At 58.0% G+C, this 22,771-nt stretch overlaps 4 protein-coding genes and 1 non-coding gene across 5 annotated transcripts; 1 reads left to right on the forward strand and 4 right to left on the reverse strand.

The window, feature by feature from the left end:
- Window positions 1-563: 563 nt before the first annotated feature.
- Window positions 564-2,537, reverse strand: SLS55_009620 (uncharacterized protein; the record flags this gene model as incomplete). The annotated part of the gene is made up of 2 exons (XM_066781017.1): window positions 564-2,493; window positions 2,530-2,537. 2 exons carry the CDS (start codon window positions 2,535-2,537, stop codon window positions 564-566), a joined length of 1,938 nt encoding a protein of 645 aa, XP_066628963.1.
- A 7,693-nt stretch (window positions 2,538-10,230) lies between these two features.
- On the reverse strand, window positions 10,231-11,406 carry CGR1_2 (rRNA-processing protein cgr1; the record flags this gene model as incomplete). The annotated part of the gene is made up of 5 exons (XM_066781018.1): window positions 10,231-10,739; window positions 10,808-10,899; window positions 10,953-11,099; window positions 11,152-11,315; window positions 11,374-11,406. The coding sequence occupies 5 exons, from the start codon at window positions 11,404-11,406 to the stop codon at window positions 10,231-10,233; spliced, it is 945 nt and encodes a 314-aa protein (XP_066628964.1).
- Window positions 11,407-13,282: 1,876 nt separating this feature from the next.
- SLS55_009622 lies at window positions 13,283-13,382 on the forward strand. Its single transcript has one exon. It is a non-coding gene; the product is annotated as a tRNA-Glu (tRNA).
- Window positions 13,383-15,721: 2,339 nt separating this feature from the next.
- SLS55_009623 (uncharacterized protein) lies at window positions 15,722-16,505 on the reverse strand (the record flags this gene model as incomplete). Its single annotated transcript, XM_066781019.1, has 3 exons — window positions 15,722-16,228; window positions 16,363-16,370; window positions 16,499-16,505. 3 exons carry the CDS (start codon window positions 16,503-16,505, stop codon window positions 15,722-15,724), a joined length of 522 nt encoding a protein of 173 aa, XP_066628965.1.
- A 5,126-nt stretch (window positions 16,506-21,631) lies between these two features.
- On the reverse strand, window positions 21,632-22,360 carry SLS55_009624 (uncharacterized protein; the record flags this gene model as incomplete). Its single annotated transcript, XM_066781020.1, has 1 exon — window positions 21,632-22,360. The coding sequence occupies one exon, from the start codon at window positions 22,358-22,360 to the stop codon at window positions 21,632-21,634; it is 729 nt and encodes a 242-aa protein (XP_066628966.1).
- Between the last annotated feature and the right edge of the window lie 411 nt (window positions 22,361-22,771).

The raw sequence follows: 22,771 nt of genomic DNA on the forward strand, positions 1-22,771 counted from the left end.
AATGTTGTCTAAATGCGAACTCGATGTGAGAACGCAGGAACGTTGAGACAGAGAAAGAAAAAGTAGTAACAAACAACCATCAAAAATATTCAATAGCTGACTTCGGGTATAATGCAGAGTGAAGGAATGCGACGAAACGAAGGTGCCGAACTCCTGTCTTGACCGCATTGGTCAGAAGATGAATGGCATAACAGTGAATCTCAGATGACCACCAGATGATCCAAAGGCAGTAGAAGTAGGGTATCAAAAGAAACGAACAAAGTATGTGAGACGAAATACAGACAAACATTGTGAAAGGAAGAATCCACCGCTTTGGATGATCGCGGCCGAATGTCTGCCTGAAGTCCCACTCGAGGTCATGCTAGGCGTGCCCATGTTGTAGCTTCAGGAAATGAGGGGATGGATCCCCAAAACCGACCGATGTACCCATGAAATTCCCCAGCGATCCAGTCCACAACCGTCATGTGTCGTCGTCTTTTCTACACATTGCGTGCGCCAATGACTTCGTATATGTCTCGAGTGTATGTACCGTATGTACGATGGAGGATCCACGCTTGCGGGAACTAGTGCTGACCTGGGGGCGGCAGAGGAGGACCACGGCCCGCAGGCGGTTGAGGAGGCCAGCTCCTGTCGATCCGCTCAGGTGCGTAGGGAGTAGGATAGCCTGGTTGTGGCGGCTGTTGCTGAGCCTGCTGAGGTGGGCCATGCTGCATCGATGCTGACGGCGTGCGAGAGCCTGGTACAGGCGACGCAGCCGCGAGCGGCGGATACGATGTGGGCGGATAGGCCATTTGAGGCTGAGCATGCTGGCCGGGGGCTGCACCTGGAGGAGGGAGGTATGAGCTTGTACGCCTGCGGACATTGCGGTCAGACTCGTGGGGTCGTTGGTCGCTTCGATGGTCCGGTGGATAGGTGCTATAGCTAACACCAGGAGTGCTGCTTGCGGATGTGCTGCCTTGTCCAGACGACGCTCCAGTGCTGCCCTGGGCCTGCATGGAAAGCCTGCGCGTGCGTGGCGAGGGCGGGCGTGGGAAGTGTCGGTCGCCGCCCGGCGCCTGATAAACCAGCTGAGCGAAGTAATCGCGCTCCCGTTTGTAGTATTCGACGTCCTCGGCGGCTTCGCGAATTTGTTGCTCCAGGCGAGAGATCGTGGAGGAGGCTTCCCTCTCTTTTTCCTTCCTCCTCGCTCGGAATCGAGCCGAAGCACCGGCGTTGCGCTTTCGCTTCTCATCAGCCATTTTCGACGCAGCCTGCACGTCCACTGGAATCTGTACATGACCTTGGTTTGTCTCGAGTGTGAGAAGCTGATAATTGCTCTGACCAGTCGAGGCAACAGGAATTCCATAGGAGCGGTCCGGCTCTTGCGACGAGAAACGAGGGGGCGCTGGTGCGCTCGAGGAAGCCGGCTGAAACGGAACAGGCGACGGACGGCCAATTTCCCCCAGCGATGTGGCCGGCGAATGCTGGCCAGCCGGACCGTACGAGTACATGCCGCGGGGGCTGGCACTCGCAGATTGCGGCTGAGGTGGCTGAGACATGCCGCCACTGGTCCGCCGCGAATGGCTCTGCTGGATGGGAGGCGTGGGAATCGACGGGGGAGGAGGAGGGAAGTTGTAGCTCGATCGCTGCGCTGCCGGGGGTGTAGGCAGAGGCGGGTTCGGGGCGGATCCCGGCTCGTGTCTGTAGTCTTGAGAGCTGGGGGAGAGAAACGGCGTCTCTTGGGCATTGATGGTGCCGGTCGGAGGTCTGATCATGCCCAGACTCTGTGAGCGGTAGAGGGGGGAGCGTGGGCTCAAGACGCGCCTGTGGCCGATGCTAGAGGCATGAGCATGCTGGCGCCTCTGGTCCTCGTAGCCAGAGCCCATATGAGGCGAGGGCCCGGGGAGACGGTCGACGGGGGACGGAGACTCCATCTGCGAGGCCGTGCGGCTGCGGGCTTTGTGCTCAGCAGAGCCGGCGTCGCCCAGCGGGTTCAGGATCGAGTGCACGCCGAGGGCTCGCGGGGTGCGCTCCTCGGAGCGCGGCGGCGTGGGCTCAGAGGTCGGCGGGTGGATGGGCGGCAGAGCAGGGCCGCGGCCCTGCAGCTGCTCATACCTGGCGCCACCAGACAAGCTCTGCATTGCGGAGGGCGGGCCGGCGGGACTGGTGTAGGAGCGCGCGGCGGTCGGCCGGCTGGAGACATCGTGGAGGAAGGCGGACGAAGGACCTGACCTGCTGCCATGCTGCTGTGACATCAGGTCCTTGTCGTCGGGGTGCCTTGCGCCTCGAAATGCCGAGCATGAGGCGTCCCTTCCCCGGTCTTCCAGCTGGCGGAGGTCGACGGGGTCCTGGAGACGCAGCCGGAGGTCGAGCTGCGAGGCGGGCGGGCTCTGGGGAAACGGGGCCCGGTAGGGATTGTGGTGCTGGTAGTGAACGGCGAGATCGGGGGCAGCCAGGATGACGGCGCGCGAGGGCAGGGCCTCGCGGGAGCAGACCAAAGGACGGAGGCGGAGGCTGTGGGAGCGGTGGTGGTGCAGGCGCGGTCAGGACGTGCGCATGGCAGGGCAGGCAGGCAGAGACGGAAGGCAGAGGGGCGGCTTGCGCTCGTGACTGGGCGGACGTCTGGAGATATAACGAGTTGCGGTGAGTTGGGTGAAGGAGAATCACACCAACGGCGGGCGATGCTCAAGCTCATCCCTGCGGCTGCTACGCCGGGTCGGGAAAGGCCCCAAGGTACACGATGCTGACCTTGTCGATAATGGAGGATTGGCGGGCGTGCGCGGAGGGCGGCAGCCGTTCCCTGGCAGAGGCATGGCCGTGGGCTGCATGGTGCGACTGTCGTGGCCGCCCCGGCTGTCAAGCAACTGCCGCCGGCGCACCTGCGACTCAGCGCGGCAGAGGCGCCATGCAAATCTGCGCTGCTCCCACACGGCATCGATCAGCGGTCCTCCGCCGCCCGGGCCTCCTGCCGGCGCTGAGGGCGTGCGCAGAGCTACCTTACGCTCGGGATCCTGAGCCTTATGCCCCCCTCCGCCTTCGCTGCCCTCCCCGCTGCTTTCGCTGCCACCCGCCAACGTCACGTCCCGTCCCTAATCTCGTCACCTGCGCTAGCCGCCCGCCGACGCTGCGATAGCACGGCCAGAACCTCGCCCAGGTCGCAGCCGCCGTGAGCGCGCCCGATGCCCCGGCCAGTCCGCGCGACACCGCCAGCGCAGCACGCCCGCCTGGGAGCCGCCCGCCCAGCGTCCGCCAGCAGCGCCCGCCGCCGCCCGCCAGAGCGCAGCCCGCCCGCCCCGGGACGCCGCCGCCGCCGCCGAGGGGCCCTGGCGTGCATCGCGTGCAGCTGCCTGCGCGCGTCAGAGCAATTGTCAGATCTATATGACGCGATTCGCGAATGACGGCATTGCGAGCATTCGGGCATCAGGAGCTGGCCGTTGCACTATCCGCCCTCCGCCCTGGCTGCCCTGCCCAAGGCCGGCGCCGGGATCAGCCAGGGCCTATTACTCGCCCGCCAGCTCTCGGACCGCCGCGCGAGCGGTGAAGAAGCGCAACGGCACGGGCGCTCCTTTATATCAGGAGGGCTGGCAATCTCCCCTCGATGGCGCAAAGGCGATCGTCCTGGCGGTGCAATTAGCCAGGCGGACATTGACGGCAGGGGTGGAGGCTGTCTGAGCCAGCTCAGCAACGCGTCGGGCCCGCGGGGACGGGCGTGCGTGCTGATCGCTCCGAATGATGCGCATGGCGACTGGCGGACTTGGCCCTCGGGCTGCGCGCGGCCAGCGACGTGTTGGGCGAGGACTTGTCGAACGCTGTCGTTGCATTTAGCATCGCCGCGACCATTGGGCTGCCCCCGCCATCCCTGCCGCATGGAGGGCGCGGTCATATGACACGCCCGACCTGCAACACTTCTCCCAGCGCTGCGGTGCAGTGCAGCGCGCGCAGCGTGCGAATAGTCGTGCACGCACGAGGCTTTTTTCTGATTGGGCTGCCCGCGCGCATCCACGGACCCCCGACGGCTTCTGATCTCTGCAGCGAAGAAGTCTGCGCTGCAAGCCACCGCACAGCCCGTCCGCCGCCTCCTGTTGGCCGCCCGCGCGCAGGGTGCTCCCTGCCGGCGCCCGCCCCAAGCCCCTGGCCAATTTGGAAGCCCACGTTGCTGTGGCTGATGCACCGTTTCTCGAGAGCGCTGCGAGTCACTGCACCTGCTGCAGCACGCCGCTTTGGGAGCCCGGCCCGGCACTGCCCTCGTGCAGACGCACGCCACGTCCACCCAAGTCGGCGACGCTGCATTGTGCGGTGTGCTGCGCGCGGTGGGCTGCGCACGCGCCGTCTCCGAATGGATGGGTGCCAGTTGACTAGCAGCCGACCGAGCCCCGCTGCCGGATCCCAGCAGCGCACCTCCAGGCCTCCTGCGACTCTGCGCGCTCGCCTGTCGCCTGCCCGTCATCTTCGACCAGGCCGAGCCCGCGCCCGCACCCGCTGCTTTTCGTCATCGCCTCCGCGTCCCACCCTCCGCTGAAACCGCCGAAGCATGGCCGCCGCTTGCACGCCTCGCTCCGCGCACACGAGCCTGCTGCCCGTGGGTTGATCAAACACCAGCGCCGTGACCGCGGGCCGGCGGAAGGATCCAACGGACTAACGTCGACGGCGCCACGCGCTCAAGGAACATGCCTGGCCCTCGCCGCTTCCCCCATCAATTGGAGCATGCGAAGAAGCCCAGGGTGGAGCGCCTCTGTACCTCCCGCTCCACGGCGCCCACCGCCGCCGCGTCCATGGCTCCAGGCACCGGCCGCGTTCGAGAACGGCACTGCTCTCCACCGCGCGCTCGCCTGACCGCCGCTCGTCCCGCATATGGCTGACCAAACAATATCATCAGGTGGAACGTGGCAAGTTCCGAAATTGATGCGCATCACCACGCGCGGAGCTGCCGTTTGATTATTGTGATGGCGGGCTTGCGTCAGGTCGTGGCGGCAGCCCTACCAGGAAGCGCGGCTAGAGAAACGGTCGGAGTGCTGGCCTGGTGCTACAACGCGCCCTCGGAGCGGCCACATGGCAACCCTGTTACGTCCGACTTTGCTTCTGCGGGAGCTTGCGCCGCAGTCGTACGGTGTTGCAATATTTAGACAGGCACCCAATACACGGCTAGCTCCACGCCAACGGCCGCCGTCGAGTCCGCACTATTGACTGCTTGGTCCCTCGCGACGACTCATTCACGCCAGCATTCCCCCTCTTGTCAAAAAACGTGGTCAACATGCCCTCTTCCGCTGCTCGGTCCGCCGCTGGTTGCACACGGCCGCCTTCCTGTCAGACAGGCTCGTGCAAGTCATCCTGATCTGCATCAATCCCTCCCTGCACAGACGCGACGGCTCGCAAGCCATGTCGTCTGCCAAACCCGACTGCGTACAGCGCGGCGCCAGCATCAGGCCAGCAGCAGCGAGCGCCAGCAGCAGAGCTTCCCTGTCCCATGCCGGGCGTCGAATATTACCGAGTTGCGCGCGCGCCTTCGCTCAAACGAGTCCTGACTTCCAACTTTCCGCAACAGTCGTCTGCCCCGTCTCCTTCATCCCCGTCGCCGCCTGGAGCAGCTGGCCATTGCTGTGAGACATTGCGTCCGTGTGCGGGACAGCGACCCTTTTAACACTCCCAGCTTCTTCTATTGGCCTTCTCCGTGCCGCCTTCGCGAAGGTTTCGCGAACAATTCTCATGCCCCTGCTCCAGCTCACGGACTGTGCGACCGCCCTATGATTGCACATCCCCGGCCGCCCGGCCGCAAGCGAAATAAGGAGCGTCCATCACCACGTTTTCGAAGCCCTCAAAATCACCCGCAAATGACGACACCTGGATCGCAGCACAGCCAATCCCTGCTGCGCATCTCTTTCTGAGCTAGGTACCTCGGTTCCGGCGAATTGTCTTCTTTGTTTTTCCTTTGCTTGCGTGCCCTGCAGCGAGCTGTGTTTCCGCTTACGACCATCCGCTCCCCTTTTTGTCTCATCGCCGCCGTCAGGTGGTGGCTGCCCCGGGCTCAACAATGAACCACTCGCGAGCACAGCCCTCAGTCACAGCACGTGTCCAATGGGCCTGAATCATTCGTACGGAGTCCACCCTGGGCCCTTTCTTTTCCCTCTCGCTTTGCGTTTCGCAATGAATCGCACGCGCACCCGCGTCTCGCGTCGCGCAAGGCCGAGCTGAAACTGAATCGCCGCATAGGACAAGAGATCGGATCGAAGCCGTCCTTCGCGTCGTGCTCGCACTGTATACTGTGTACGTTGTCTGGTGCGGCTGCAGCCGCTCCGAAGCCGCGTGCTGTGCCCACAGCATTACATATCACGTCCACGACTCGGGGACCGGCTCTGATGAGTCGTGGGGGAAGGGACCTGACCGGTGAGCATAAACGAAGTGTGAACAGGAAACCGCCGTTGCATCTCATTGCGCCCCGCTCAACAGGAGTCTACAATGCAACTGCAGCGGCAATCGCCTGCTGGGATTCATTGATGTTTGGCTGTGCCCGTACTCCTGGCGCTGCCGCCGCCGTCGTATAAAAGTCACAAATCAGGGCGGCAGTAGTCCGTACCAATCGAAACACCGGCCGCCTGCCGTTCTCCGGCAGTGTCTGCCCTACGCATAGATGCTCACGGACGGGCACAAAAGCTAAAATTTTCTTTGTCTCGCGGATGCAACAGCTGCAGATCCGGCCGTCTCGGCTGGCGACTCAGTTGGAGCCGCGAGCCATCTTACTAAGGGGCGCGCGAGTCGGCGCGCAGCCGGAATCGTATCATGTCAAATTCCTAGTCACACGCTCAGCGCACATCACAGACCGGTCGCCTCAAGGGCCACCTCGTCTGCATGCCGAGCTGCGGCCCCGGCGAGCCGGTCGGGTATTGGAACTCTCCAAAGAGCGGTGCCGCAGAGGATAGAAGCGCACGAACCTTTCCCGGTCCAGATCCCTCATCGAATCGAGCCTTTCATCGAAGCAAATTGGGTTTCGGCCGGGTTTTGTTGCCCCAGAAGAAGCGGCAGGCAGGTTCTGGAAAGCAGAGGCCACCCGCAGGCAGTGGGCAGCGAGATTCCGCAACGCGCGCAAGCAGGTCCAGAAAAAAAAAAAAAAAAGAGGGAGACATGGGACTGGAGCTAATGCGTGCACTTAGCACGCAATACCCGCTCCCCCGGCCTTAGCTGCCTCAGGATTAGGAACGCCGCCTTCGACAGCGTCATCGTGCTTTTCTTCAGCTGCTCGCACCAAGCAGCGCGCTCACCGATGCCGCGAGGCAAAAGAAAGACGCACGTCCCTGCGCATGATGCACACCTTTTGTCGTCTTTTCCAATCGCCTGCTCCCCAGCTGCGGGATGCCTAGCTGCGGGCTGGGGTTGGGGCCGCCATCCTTTCGCCTGCCCCTCCACCCGCGGCCCCTCCAAGCCCGCCTTTCTTCACCGTACCTCCAGCGGGCGGCAGCGCATCAGCTAGAGCGAAGCGCCGGCCAATTGGATCGCCCTGCGCCCTGGCACTGTGGACCGGCGAATCCAGCTGCGACTTTTTGCTGTTCCTTTCACCGTGCCTTTGCCGCGCGCTCCACCTGCGAGAGCAGTCTAGAAGCAGTCCAGAACCATGCGCCGAAGGGCATCTTGTTGCTCACGTACAGCACATACATACATATGTTGCGCACGACTCGTCACACACCGACCCGACGCAATGGCTTGTCTTGCTTGATTGCTTGCTTCCCACTATTCCCTTGCAGATCAATCGTTTCTTTTGGGCTGCACAGAACATTGCTCGCGTGTCGGAGAATAAGCCGAGAGGCTCGGGGGATTTCATGAAGGTTTGGGATCCTTTTGACGCTCGTTTAAGGTTGGCGCTGCGACCCTAAGGAAAAATAAAAACGATTAAAAGCCGCAAAGACAGACAACGCTCGCTCGCTCTCGCACTCGCTGAAGGCGGGGAAGTCGGCGTTTTGCTTTCGCGTGCTTCGTTTTGTGTTTGTCTGGTCCGCTTGAGCAGCCAGGCTTACAGTATCACCGCTACTCCTCGGTGCCTCCACCACCAACCCCTCTCTCTCCCCACGTCAGATTGTGGCTTTATCCCTGGCGTGTAGCGGGAGAGTCCGTCGTCTGCAGTGTGCTGCCCGCCAACTGCCCCCTGCTTTATTCCCGCTGATGACGACGACGCTCCTCTCGTTTCCCTTTGTTCACGTCTTGTATGGACTCGGTGATATGCGTCTGTCTCCATCCGCTGACTAGAGTGCCCGCGACCAGCAGTACACTGCTGGCCGTGGCTAATCGTTGCCTTCGGCCCCATTTGCTGCAGTATAGGCCGTGGTTATGCGTTGTCACAATCCGCTGAGTGGCGCCATTATCGTCGTTATCTTATCAACAAGGGGACCCGAACGAACGTTGGAAAAGTAACGAATGATCGGATGTAGAATGCGTTGTATGTACCAACGGAGAGAGAATTCCAGAAAACCTGCAAAGAGCGGTAAGAGGCAGGCTGTGTTTAGGGCCCAGAGGAAAAAACAGCCACACCAATCAGGCACAGCGGTACATGGCTACAATGGCAACGTAACAACGGCAAAAAGTCAGTTCGTCTTACCGCACTATTCCCACCACTTACCAAGGTTGCCGCACAACCAACACCACACAACCACACCGCGTGGCAGAAGCGCTTGCCTTTAGCGAAAACTCCGGCATGGATTCAGCCGCCATTATTGTCACCAACAGCAGCCACCACACTCTGGGAGGAGGGGCAACGAAAGAAAACAAGAAAAATGCGAATGAACCAATAAGTCTCCGAGAATGTACCACCGGTCCACCGGTACGATGAGAGGGGCACCAGGTTTAAAAGCGCCGATGCGGGGCGGAGGGCATCCGGGCAATTCGTTAGGCACCCCACCGTCCGCTATAACAAATACCATCTACGTACGTACCTACAATCAAAAAGAAAAACAAAAAGAACGCCACGCGCAAAACTTCTATAAGCCCGACAAGACCCCATCAATAAAGCTAGAAGTAACTTGCTAGTGGGTACATTGGTTATGGTAATGCAGATTATTGCCCGTTTCCCACATGACAGACCCATGGGAATGGGGCTTTCGCTCGCTCGGACGACGACCGACGCGCGTGAATGCGCAATAACAAGGCGCGCCTGGGGCGCCATGGCGTTATGGCGGGCGCCAACGCGCAGCCAGCCAGCCAGGCCAGCCAGCCGGCGAGCCAAGCTACTACTGTTGTGTAGCCCGCAACCCGTTTTTTCTCGCGAGCGCGGGACGGCCAGGAGGGGTGCTGCTAAATCCGGGTCCGGTGCTGTTTCATGAGTCTGTGGCTTTGCGTTCAATGTTCGATTCTCCAACTGTACGTGGGATGGTGTATACCGGAGTAGTTGGTATGTATGGAAGCTGGAAACGAAGAATCGGGATTGGACGCAAGGCATGGGGTACCTAGGCAGGGGCGGGGGGCGGGTTGTGGCGGGAGGAGCTTAAGGGAAAACAAGCAGTTGCGATGCCATGGATTCGGGGCTGACACATGGCTAAACTATTACCATTATTTTTTCCTTCTTTTGCACGCTGCTGGATGGGACCAAAGAGCCGATAGGGCGCGTTGCGTTCGGGGCTGCAGGAGGTGGAGGCGGTGCAAGACGATCAGATAATCTTGGTCTTGCTGTCCCCGGCTGTAAGCATTTGCCCCCCCTCCCCTCCCCTCCCTTCATCGGCGAATTGGAAGGGAGGGTGGGCGCAGAGCTCGCAGTAGCGAATGAACGAGAGTCAGGACTGCGCAGAAAACAAAGCCGATATTGCCCTGCAGACTGACGATGGCTTTGTGGAGCAGTAGTGAGGCTTTTTTTTACTTTTTGCGGCGGCAGCCGCGCGAATGGGCATTGTGAGGCAAAAGTCGAATTGCCATCGATGCCCGGGGTGGGGTTGGATGGGGGGGCCAGCTCATGCGGATTGAGTCGTCATGCATGGTACATGCGTTCCTTCAACTTATTGGGGCGAATGTGACCTTGATCCGCAGCGCCAGCAAGCATGTGTGGGCTTGCTCCTGCATCTCACGTCTAGGTCTGGCGGGGGGCATGCAGATAATCATTGAAAAAAAAAACCGGGAAGTGGAATGGTAGATGCAATAGTGTCTCCATTGCTGATCCACACGCGCCCCCCTTTCTGCCTTGGTATTGCCAGCAAACTTTATGGACTGGCTGACCTGCAGCGATCGCCTCGCTTTGATGCTTTGTTTTTCTCGTATACATGCCGCCCCCACTACAGCTGTCTATGGCTTCTCGCCATTATACTTGAAGCGATACGACGGGGCGCCCCTGACTCCGACGTGCACCTTGAACAGGCTGCCGTGCAGCCTCGTGCTCTCAGGGAACTTGTCGGGCATTTCTTCCTCGGCACTCGTGATGTACAGATCTTCGCCGGCAAATTCAGGGCACGTTGGGCAGCGAGTGGGCAGTCTGATCTCGGCCACCTTCTTGCCGGCGGGCGACACGCGCAGCACCTTGGCGGCGCCGTGGATGGAGATCCACATGTGGCCCTCGACGTCCAGGGCGTGGCCGTCGGGCACCCCGTGCTCGCCCTCGTCGACGTGGTAGAAGACGCGCTTGTTGGAAAAGGCGCCGGAGTCGACGTCGTAGTCGAAGGCGAAGACGTTCTGGGTGGGCGAGTCGGTGTAGTACATGGTCTTGTTGTCATTGCTCCAGCTCATGCCGTTCGGGATGTGCACGTTCTCGAGCACGCGATGCAGCGTCAGATCAGGGTCCAGCCGGAACAGCGTGCCTGGTCGGTGTGAGCTCCCCCGCCCTAGTGCCGCGCCGAGGCGCAGGGTCCAGACTACTACTACTGACCTTCGGGCTCCGGGCTCTTGACCAGCGGGTCGTTCATCGTGCCCACGAAGAACCTGCCCCTGACATCGACGGCGCCATCGTTTCCACGGAAGCTGGCGCCTGCGGTCAGCTGCGTCGGCCTCCTGAGCGTCTGGGAGCTACCCACAGCTTCTCCTTGCCGGCGGCGATCTCCTGGTCGGACCAGTACTTCCTGATGTACTTGTATTTGCTCGTGTTGCGGTTGAGGATGCCGTAGCCGTGCTTGCCGCCGAAGAAGATGTGGTCGTCGTCGCCCTCGATGTCGGCCGTCACCCTATCCTGAGCATCAGCCCCGTGTTGCAGGCGGCGTGGAGCGTGGCCGTCACCCTATGGAGATGTCGAGGTCGGCAAGGACTTTGTGCGACTCGGGCCCCTTGTTGAGATCAATGGCATGGAGCTTCTGCTTGACGACGTCGACGAAGCGCAGCGTGTTCGTGGCCTCCTCCCAGAAAGGGCCTTCGCCCAGGCCGCAGTCAATCTTGAGGTAGGGCTGCACGGGGCCATTGTCAGCCGCCACGCATCACTGGGGGCCGAAAGTCGGGGCGCACCTCGTCGACGGTGTAGATCTTGATGTCGCTCATTGTGGAGGGGCTGCGGAGCGTTGTGGAGGCCGATTGGAAGATGCTGGAGTATATGGATGAGGGGTTGAGGCTCAAGGTGGGATGAATCGCGCCCGAGTCATGCAGCGCGGGCGGTGATATCATCCTGAGGCCATGCCGCTACTACTTCCCGCCGGAACTCCCACCGACGACACACTGCTGCACCGCACCCGTCCGACCGCCCTCGTCCCCCCGTCGCCTTATCATGTGCAGCCTCGTCGGCAGCGCGGTCCGCCGTGCCAGACCGCGCCGACAGAGTCAACAACCTCGGCGGCCGATCCGCAACGTCGCCCTGTACCCATGGGGAATCGCCCCAATGAGCTTCGAACCAGCGCCCTCGGGATTCGCACAATGCCGGCTATATGTCTTGGTGATATGAGCATCGCATCTGGCGGCTGGCTCGCGCTCAATGGAGGGCATGCGCAGGGCGGCGGTCAGGTGCTCGACGGGCGCTGCGACTATGGTTGCTTCTGCTGCAGGCTGCGCTCTGACGGGCAGCGGATTGCGTGCATCGGCGCGGGCTGAGACGCAATGGCGGGCTTCACATGGCTGGAGTGCGACAGGTCAGCTTCACGCGGGACCGGGTACCTTGCAGGGCAGCTTGCAGCGTGTCCATGACATGCAGCGGGCCACAGCCTCGTCGCGGCCTCCCGTGCAGCTGGGCGCTTGTGGACACGCCGTGCCACGCACCAGCGCCCCCAACTGGCCGCTCGGGACGGAGCTTATTGCAACGCCAAGCCGCCCCGATCGAAGACCCTCCACGAGCGTTTTCGTCATTTGTCACGCCCGCCAGCCGAGTCCATGCATGCCTCCCCGCGAGAACAGCAAACCCTCCGAGCCGTTTTCGTTCCCGCCCGTAGCACCGCCAACGGCTCAGCTGATGATGGCGCTCAAATCGGACAGGCCTGTTGTCGTGCATGTCCGTGGTGACAGCCCGGCGCCCCATCACACCGCGTCCATGTGCGCCGCCCACTCGGGTACTGAGCTCGCGGCCACGTTTGTGTGCGACCAGCCTTACGAATCCGTGGTTCCATCGCACTGGTCAAACAGCAACGCATTCTACCACGCGCCGGGAATCCAGCCCTCCGATCAGAAGGACGCCTGCACGCCCGTCACACCGACTGCTGACTGCTGCCTTCCTCTGTTACACACGTCTCAGAACACATACGATGGGTATTTTCCCCATCTTTGACCACCCCATTTTCACATGAGTTCTCCTTCCGGCCTCATGCGTCCAGCGCGGTCAACCCAGGCACTATCTCAGATGTGCTCTCCTGCTTGTAAGGCACAGCCATTATCTGGGAACCCTGCATGATATCTGAATCCTTCCCATTGCCGCGGGCTCGATGAGGCCATGCATGCTTGCCATCATCCTTTTCCCTTGCGACTTGTCACATTCTCCCTCATGAGCCGAGGCTGTCCGAAAAATCCTTCCCACAGTCTGAATCAGGATTCCTGTCTGGACAGACTGACCAATCAATGCCTTTCGGTCTTTTTCCTTGATTCATTTCCTTTTTCCTATTGGTGTGAGAGCGAATTCTTCCTAAATCGTGGCTGCTGATATCTTAGCGTCGGTAGAATGACTATCGGACAAACCCATGGCTAAATGGACGTCGGCCTTCTCTGGATCCAGATGGCAAAGAGCATGTCCAACTCTGCTCTCTCCCTTCAATCTTTCTTGTCTACCTGATGTCAACATGCATCGTCAGTTCTTATCAAGCTAACCGCATCAACTTACCAACAACACCACAAGAGGAACGGCTTTCTCGAGCCACGCCGTAAGTCCAAGTTCGCCAGGGCATGCTGCGTTCCAAGCTTGAAGTAATAAAGGAAAGTCACCGTTTCGTTTCCATCAATCTCCGTTGTGGTCTAGTGGCTAGGATTTGCCGCTCTCAGTTCGAGAGTCTTCTCACACTTCAAGTGCCGGCAAGGCCCGGGTTCAATTCCCGGCGACGGAATTCCCTTTTGGCTCTCTCAAAGGGCGTCAATTACGTTTTGTTCCGGCGTGTGGAGTTTGGGGTGGGCTAGGTGGAGGAATTTTTTAATGGGTGGCTCGTGCGCAGAGATTGCGTGGGTGGTGGCCTGCCGAAGAGACGGCGAGACTGGGGTGATGGGAGGTAATGCCGACGAAGACTGTCGAGTGAGAGGACGTATCAATCGTGTGTGGGTGTGCGGAAGTTTGAGCTTAATTCAAGCTGTGGGATTGCCAAGCTCTTCCGACAGCAGCGGGCGACCATTTTTACTTCTAGGAACCTACAACGGAAGCGGTAAGGACAAGATGCATGCTGTAGCCAACAGCAGGCCTCAGGCACGGGACTCACACATGGTGAGCTTTTCAGGATACTGGTGTGTGGGTTCTTTTGAAACCGAAGTTATACAGAAGTGTCCATGCCATGTAATGTCAAGTTTACAGTGGCAGTTTATGTGGGCGGAGAATGCCACAAGGCCCCTTGTCCCAGGGCAAAAATGGACAATACCTTCCTCGCCTTATCGTTCTGCCAAATTCTTCGTCCAATCACTCTTCCTCCAGGATCCGGACACAAGCCACACAGCAGCCGACCACGGCTGCATCCGAAACGCCACGCCCGACCAACCTCTCAAGCCGAAGCCGCTTTCATCGCCGGATACCCAGTCCCAGAGCAACTCATCTCATCCCATTCGTCCCCCGAGTTACACAAGATACGGGAGTTTTTTCTCCGAAATGCCCCATGATTGTCCAACCATCGGGATCTTCTGAAACACGATTGCAGATGCACCCAGCACGTTTCTCTCTCCCTCTCCCTCTCCCTCTCGCAGCACAGCAGCGCAAAGAATGCATGCATGTTTTCGCCTGACTCATATGCTTGCTGCATGCAATGTAGGGGTTGACGCGCGTGAGAGAGAACGAGCGGCTCGCCAGCTCTCTCGCCGCCGCCGCTGCTGCTGACGTGAGAGCGAGCTTGGCGGAAAGGAATAGAAAGCCTGATCGCGGGGAGGGGCTGATCCTCCTTTTTCTTTTTTTGCGTTTTCCCAGCTCATGCGTGTAGCCGCGCTGGGTGGGTGGGTGGAGCGTAATGCTTGCGTACGTGTGCATAATCGGCAGTCGTTCGTTTTCTGTCCATGTGCGTTGTTGCAGCGCCTTGGATATTCGCAGCACACAACAGCGAAGCGCATTGTTCGCTGTATCGGGTCTGTCTGTCTCGATGATCTCTGGGAGGGGCGCTGCGTGGCCTCATCGGGCGCGGATGATGTGCGGTGGCTGGGCCTGTCATGGTGCGGAAGGGGTCGAGCCGTGGCTGAAGTGCATGGCTGCTGCAGGGTTTGAACGCGCTCTTCTTCGCTGCGCCTCGATGCAAGACGATGGCTTCTGCGCATGAGGTCGAAGGTTTCGACCCGTTAATGTTATATGGAGTATTTGCAATATTCCGCGTTTCTCAGCCAAATCAGTATCTTGTTGTTGCGTTCCAGCAATGCCGAATCGGGAAGATAAGCAATACTGCGTTAGTACTCGAGATGGGAGTTGACTCCTAATTGATACCTCTCGAGTGAGGGCTCCGTGTCGTCTACATGTTCTGCGGCATAACTACAAACCTGCTCCAACGACTTTTAGCTCCGCTCGGATGAGTTTGATTGCATTACGTTAGTTGTGTTCAGTCTGACAACATATGTGCTAACACAAGTAGTATGTTATCGACCTTTTTGGATGACATTGACCAGAAACTCAAAGACTTCAGGCAGACTCGGTTTTCACAGGTGCGCGAACATAAATGTAAAACCGTATTTCGTGCAACCAATATAACGAATCAATAGTGAAGTGACATTCTACTTCGTTCTATGCACAAGAAGAATTGGCTAAAGAACGAAAGCAACGAACAGAAAAGCGTAATTGATTGGTAACAACCGGCAGAACGACACTACTCAAAATCAAAAGATGTTGATGTGTAGGATTAAAACGATGAATCGAGTACTCCTGTTGGACGAGTGGCATGAGGAACGGTAGATGGCCTACCCTGGGAGTCGCTTATATACCTCATTCCTCGATGACTAAGTTATCTCCCGCTATAGAAGCTTATATTCCCATAAGAGTACCGTGTGTTGCGAAACGATAGTGAACTGATATTCAGCTACGTTCTATTTACAAGAAGTCTTTGATAGAGAAGAGGAGAGGCTAAAGAGAAAGGGGTATAATCTTCTTGTGGAGTCTTCTTGCCTTAGTAGTAGGCATCGTGGTCCATCCCCCCTTATCTTCAAGCTCGTTCAGCTTCTGCTCGATCGCCTGGTGTTATGAAACGGCAGTGAATTGACATTCAGCTACGTTCTATATACGAGAAGTCTTTGATAGGGAAGAAGAGAAGCTGAAGGAGCGGGTCTGTTTAGCAGGCTTCGTCACCTCCTGTTTGAGTGCTGCCTCTAGGGCACCAATTGGCTGTTCGCGGACAACGTTGTTGATCTTCTCGGAGGTCTCCATCTCTTCCACGATATCAAGGAGCTTTCCACGCAGCATGTCATACTGGTAGGTGGATGGCCTGCTTAACTTGATACCGCATTCTCGTATGAGTCGCTCGCTCATGTCGCGCGGCAGTCCCTTGAGGTACTCCAGCCCTTGCTGCTGTTCGTTGAGACCCTCGGCGTTCAACAGGGCTTCAGAGATCATGTGGTAATTTGTGATGTACTCCTGGAGACCCTCAACCGTCCGACGGGCCTTCTGGTTCTGCGTAAGGAAATCGGTGAGGAAATCGCGACGGAAGAACCGTGTTTGGGAGTCGTTGTTTCGATATTCCCTCTTCAGCTTCTCCTTCAGAGCAGCCCAATCGGGATTGAGGTACTAATCGGAGCGCTTCAGATTCGTTCTGACCAGTAAGCTGCAGTATCGAGGAAGACGCTCTGCCTTTTCCTAGAAAGCAGGCGGCGAAGGAAACGAGTTTCGCCGAAATGAGTAAGTTAGTGGTACGGACGGACCACAACACCTGGTGTATGAACGGGGCGAGAGGGTGCTTGTGAACGTCTTTGTACTAGCGAGGTTCTGGCGGGAGGTTTTCGCGGTGGATTCTGGGCAATTCGCCGGCAGAGCGACAGTGCTGCATGCTGTTACCACCTGGCATGCCGGAGTGAGCCTGAATCCAAGCGCAAGAAGGCTTTCATAACACGTGATCGCTGCAACGATCGCCCATGTGTCCAATGAAGGAGGTATACGTCGGGAGCGAGGTCACTCACTGGGGGCTATTGCCCTTCTGGGAGTCCTAGTAGGAGTCGCAGTGTTATACTGCCGAAGAATGTACAGCCCTTGGTGCACGGGCGCCCAGGCGACCTCGCGGTTGTTCCGACTGAGCAGCTTGCCGCTCATGGTGTTCATCCAGGCGCCGTGGCGGCGCAGGCGAGAGAGCGACATGAGGTTATACGGCATTGAAGGCACGTACAACACCTCATCCAGCACCAGGCGGGTGACCTGGCCCGTGCTCAAACGACACGGAATCTTAACAGTGCCGATTTTGGACGCTTTAACGAAGCCTGTGAGGCCCTGAACGTCAAGGTCGATGTCCCTGGAGTCGTAAAGAAGAGTGATGTCACACGTCATGTGTGTTGTTGCACCAGAATCGAGTATCCAGTCCTTGGTGATATCCTGGGCGTGCATCGCCTGGTGTAGTGCCACAGAGGCAACCTCCGTAACCCTGGTGAATGCAACGTCTTCGACCTTGGGTTTCTTCTTCCTTGTGCGCTTACCTCACGATATAATGCGTGCACTGCGCGTGCGCTCAATGCGCTTCTGCTGCAGCAGATACACTCGCCAAATCGTCTCATCCTCGTAGCTCATGAAGAGTCATATTTGAGCGCGAGGGGCCATCTTCTGCAGGCGCCCTGGTGGGCGAATATCTGCAGCGCGCGTGTTTGGAGGCACGTACACATAAGCGACGGCTCCAAATAGGTGAAAGTTGCCCACGTAGGGCTTCTTCTTGTTAAGAAGCTCATACGGGGTCCTCATGCCTTCATTCGCGCGTGTTGGGGTCCTGTTATAGACGTGCGCCTGATAGCGCACGGCCTCTGGCCACAGGAACCTCCACTGCTCCAGCTTAAGCCCTGATCGCTCAATGAGCGAGAAGCATACCTCATAGAGGAGCGCACGGGCATGCTCGGTGACCGTGCGTACGCCCCTCTTAGATACACCGTTCTGCTGGGGGTGGTGAGGGAGGGTCCACTCAATTTTGATACCCTGCTGGGTGAGCTCTTCGGCTAGCGGTATCTAAGAAGGGTCGTTATCAATACGTATACACGCAATGGCGACCTTCTGGTGTTCACGCTGTCGTTCAAGAAGCCAGGCGTTCCATGTGCTCAATCGGCTCCGGACTTGTGTGAGCCAGCGGTACCATTGTTGGACAGGTCCTTTGCATGTGGTTGCTACATGCTGGTGTGATATTGATTTCCCGTCGTGTTCAAGTAAGGACTGCTCATGTTGAGGCATGGCTTTGGTGAAAGACGGCATCATTGTGCGCCGGAGCCGCCAGCGATGCGTCGTCCTGAGTGCCGCTTCCAGGGTGGTTATAAGTGACCTGAGCATTCGCGTCTACATTCATGGCGTTGGGGCGGACTTCCAACGCGTGCTGAAGGTGGCTGCATACGATATGTCCGGACGGGTGGCGATGTATAGCCAGAGGAGGCATCCAGTGAGTTCTGCGTATCGCGGGATCGCCTCTGAGGCCTGGTGGTGCTTCTGCGGACGGTGGCCGAGCTGCATCAGGTGCTTGCACGGATTGCAGTCACTCATGCCGAACCGCTGCAATATCTGGTCAATATAGGCACCCCGAAGGAGCGATATGCTGCCCTCTTCGTGCCAGATGACCTTCATTCCGCAGTAATGCGACAACTGCCCAAGGTCCTTAGCGGTGAACTCGCGGCAGATCGCCGCGGGGACCTTCTAACGTTGCCCCAACGGACCACGACTACAATAACATCAAGGCGGTGCTTCGATACCTGAAAGAGACCAGCCGATGAGGCCTAAGGTGGCCCGCCTCCCCTCTTCTATCAATTACCATGAGCATGGAGTCAAGTTCATACGTCATGAACAGCGATTCCGACCACTCCCAACTCTCTCAAACGGCTCCACTCGCAAGTGAAGCATCCTATTTGTTCGAACAGTCCCATTCTTCCTCTTTTGAAATGGCGCCTTCGCCTGAGTCCGGCGGAAGTGAACGGATCACTCCGCCAGCCACTGGATTGAGCGCGGCTAGTCCGATGGTCATGACAAAGGAAGGTGTGATGATGATGATGGCTGAATTCTATCGGCAGCAGCAGCACATGATGAAGGCGTTATGCCTTTGCCGCCCATGCCCGGTGCCCCGGCTGAGTTCAACGGCAAGGACGTGACGATGTTCCTCGAACAATACGATGACTTGGCGGATGATTACCAACTGAGCAGTAGGGAAAAGGTAGAACGTCTCCCCCGGTATTGTAGCTTACTGGTCAGAACGAATCTGAAGCGCTCCGATGAGTACCTCAACCCCAGTAGGGTCAAACAAGAAGATCGCCCAATGCGGAAGCGTGGTTGTTGAGCTGTGGTAGCTGTACGGAGCTCCGCAGGTCATTTTGCCGTGCTCTTACACCAGGCGCATGCCCATGAGGCGAACGAAGTTGGTGAATAAGGCACCCACCAGAGGCTTGGTGAGGCCATCTGCCGCCATCTCGCCAGTGGGAATCCATTAGATCTTTAGGCGTTTGGCGGCGACCTTCTCGCGGGTGAAGTGGTAATGAATGTCGATATGACGAGTCCTTTAAGAGGACAATGTTGGATCCGTGGTGAATTCAACCGCCTTTAGGTTGTCACTATAGCTCTGCCAAGCTTACTGAGGATGTTGTGGTCCGTACGTACCACTAGTTCACTCATTTCGGCGAAACTCGTTTCCTTCGCCCGGTAGTGTTGTGTTGCGTAGCAGTCCAATGGGAGTGTTAAAAGCAGTCAAATCCCTGCTCTCTTTGGCCAGTGGTATTTGGTCGTATCCTGAGAAGAAATCCAGCAGACTGAGCATCTGCCTGCCGGCAAAATGCTCCGCAAACTCCTGGGCGTTTGGTGGCGGATGAGCGTCCCGCAAGGATACTCTATTGATCTCGATTGCGGAGTTGATGAGGCGGTACTTTCCGTCCTTCTTCTTTACCAGGAAGTAAGGGTTTCGGTATAAAGAGTGGCAGTACTCCAGAACTCCACGCTTCATCCTGTCTTCCAACATCCTTACAACCTCTCCCTTCAGTGCGTTGGGTATCCTGATTTCTCGAGCTTGCCAGGGTTTATGGGGTACTGTCCTGATGCTTTGTGGCGGAACCACATCTGATCGGATGCGGCCCATATGCTCAAAGTCCCAAGCAATTGCCGCTTCTCTGTTGAACAGTAACTCCATGCGCCTGCTATCTATAAGAGCAGGCCTCCCCCTTCACCCTTTCTTCTACCTTATCAAAGACTTCTTGTACATAGAACGTAGCTGAATGTCAATTCACTATCGATTCATAACAGAGGAGCCCCAGAAGGCACATGGCCTCTCGCGAGGCGTGCGAGAGTGCCACGTATTCAGCCTCAAATGACGATAACGTCACGAGCTTCTGCAGGCCGGCCTTCCACATCACGGGTCCTCTTGTCAGCATGAAGATCATGCCACTGCTGCTCCTGCGAGTCTTGATATCGTCGCCGTGGGTGGAGTCGGACCAGCCGATGAGGCCTGTGGTGGTGGGGTACCAGCGCAGGGCAAGGTTGCGCGTCCCTTTCAGATATCGAAGCACCGCCTTTATGTTATTGTAGTTGTGGTCCATTGGGGCAGATGTCCAACGCGTGCTGCGGTAGGCGTAGCAAATGCCGCATGGAGTGATGACTACGTTGCCTGTAGATAATTGCTATATAAGCAGCGTAGATAGCTTGTTTAATCCAGCAGTGATCGTTCCACACGCTTAGCGCTCCACAGGTTACTGTTGAGCCGATATTGTAGTGATACTAAACGGCTCGCTGATGCTGCCTTGGACACTGGACTCCGCAGTCCCTCAGCACCCAATGGGTAAATGCTGATTGCCAGAGGTGAGAACCTCATTGGATTGAACCTTGAAGTGCTGTGCCAAGGTTTGTTTGCACGCATGGACATCTGAAGCCTGACAAGGCAGCCATGAGTTGCACAAGCTGGTAGTTATGCACTGAGGATGAGGATGAATGGTGTGTTACCATTGAAGAATGTTGTGATCCACTTTTTGATTCTTTTGCCTGCTTCTTTTCCTTGGAATTCATGCCTTTCAATCGAAAGGGAAGTGACCGTGTCTGCATGCAACATTTGGAACGGTAAAACAAGGGACCGTCCGTTGGCGAAGTACCCGATCATCATTGTGACTCACGCAGTTGATATTCAACGGGATACCACACGGAAAAGAGAGTCCCCAATGGATGTGAAGCGGATCCGACCGGGCCGATCCGGATGCTTGCGGAAGCGAGAGGTCTACTTCTTCGGGACACCGGCATGGTTCCGAACGGTGTACATGGGTCACGTTCTGAGCCGAAGCAGCTGAGCCGAAGCAGCGGAGCCGCAGCATTCATGTGGCTAGTTGTGTTTTTGAAATGTTCCAGTGGGTCCTCAACGGATTGACAGCGGGCAGGGAAGAACTTTCTCGTGCCGAGGCTCTGACGCTCCTCGGCACTAGGGAGCGGAGTGTTCATGGTGGCTACCCCCACCCCCCGGGAAACGTTGGATTGGGCCTTCAGGGGTCAACGTCTTGTCAAATCCCCACTTTTTGGTTTTGTTTTGACTTTTCTGGTCAACGACATCAACGGTGGTTGTGAAGACTCTCTGGAGACTTGCAAGAACTGCAGCAAAGGCTGAATGATAGGCATTGCTATCTCCAGACGTTCTACCAGGGTTGTCTTACAGGCTTTCCTGCGGTCAAACTCCCCCGGCGAGGTGGCTCCATGGCATGTATAATTCTTGGCTAGCCTTCATTCTCTCTCGGGCAACCAGCTCTTCCATAGCACTCGATCGCAACGTGCTACTCGAGACTGAGTTGATAAGTCGTGTTGTGTTAAAACAGGCGCGGTGATACGCCGGGGGTTGCTCCTGGGTGATTCACCAAAACAGTGAAATCCAGTTTCAAAAGTTCAAAGCTCGAAGGACGCCTTGATTCCAAGCTGGACTAGTCCCTCGAGATCTTGTCTCATGCCCATGTGTGAGCGGCAATGCCACTCGCAGAAACATGTCCGTGTTGCTGAACTTTCTCAACCAACAGGCTGCTTCTTTGGGCGCAGGGCATACATCCTGACGGGAAACAGGTCCTTTGGAAAACCACGCTGGATCTCAGTAAGGAAAATCTCCAGGCCAGCCAGTTCGAAGAGCTTCCGGAACTTGTCATCCGTCCTGGTCACACTGCTGTCCTCGTCATCGAAGAGATCCTCGCCATTGAGGGCCGTGCTCATGTTCTCCTTGACGACGATGCAACCTCCGTCGACAAGGTGTTCCTGGCAACGCTTGAAGTACTCGACCAACTGGACGTCGGTGAGATGGCCGACACACCACTGGTTCCAGATCAGGTCGTAGCGGTAAGGCACATCCAGGGTCCAGTTTTCCAGGCCGACGTTGGCGATGGAGCCGATGCGGCCGGCAGCGATGAGGTCCTTGCAGCCGTCGGTCTCCTTCAGCTGGTCGGTGAACTTCTGCACCGGCTCGACGACGTCAACGGACTCGGCGATCTTCAGAAGAAAGCCCAAGGTGATGCGGCCAATGCCGGCACCGCAGTCGACGGCGTGCGCAAGAGGGACACCGGGCTTGCGGCCGGTGACGCGACACAGCTTAGTGTAGAAGTTGGAGGAACCCTGCAGGTCTATGCGGGAGACCTGTGGAAAGCCGCCGAGCATGCCATTGACGGTGGAGTCGACCGAGTTCCAGTAGCTGATGGAGGCGGCATGGTCGATGGCCTGGTCCGGCGCGGTTGACGAAGCGTCGGCCATGACGGAGCCGCGTGGTAGCTGGGCGTGTAGGGCGGACAAAGGGAGGGGGGAATTTGCGCGGTGATAGGACAGGCGTGTGTGAGGGTTGATTTTGACGCGAGCACCGCGGAGCTTGGGCCCCCGCGTGCAGCCGCCTTACCGGGACCGGCAAGTCCAGCCCGCGCTCCTGCTTATCGCCGTCGCGTGTGAGGTAATTGAGGGGTAGGAGAGCGCCCAAAGCGGCTGTCAGATAGCCTATCTCGTTATTACGCCCCAAACCTGGCTGGAGCCGGGCAGGCGACAGCGAGTTTGAGACTTAGTCAGCGCCTGCCCTACCAATCACCCAATCACCCGCCCAACAAACTCCTCCTGCATGCCTGCACCCCGCCAAGCCATCCCCATCATCGGCATCGGCGGGGGCACCAGAGTGGG

This window comes from Diplodia seriata (assembly GCF_021436955.1).
Source record: "Diplodia seriata strain FDS-637 chromosome Unknown scaffold_10, whole genome shotgun sequence".
NCBI lineage: Eukaryota > Fungi > Ascomycota > Dothideomycetes > Botryosphaeriales > Botryosphaeriaceae > Diplodia > Diplodia seriata.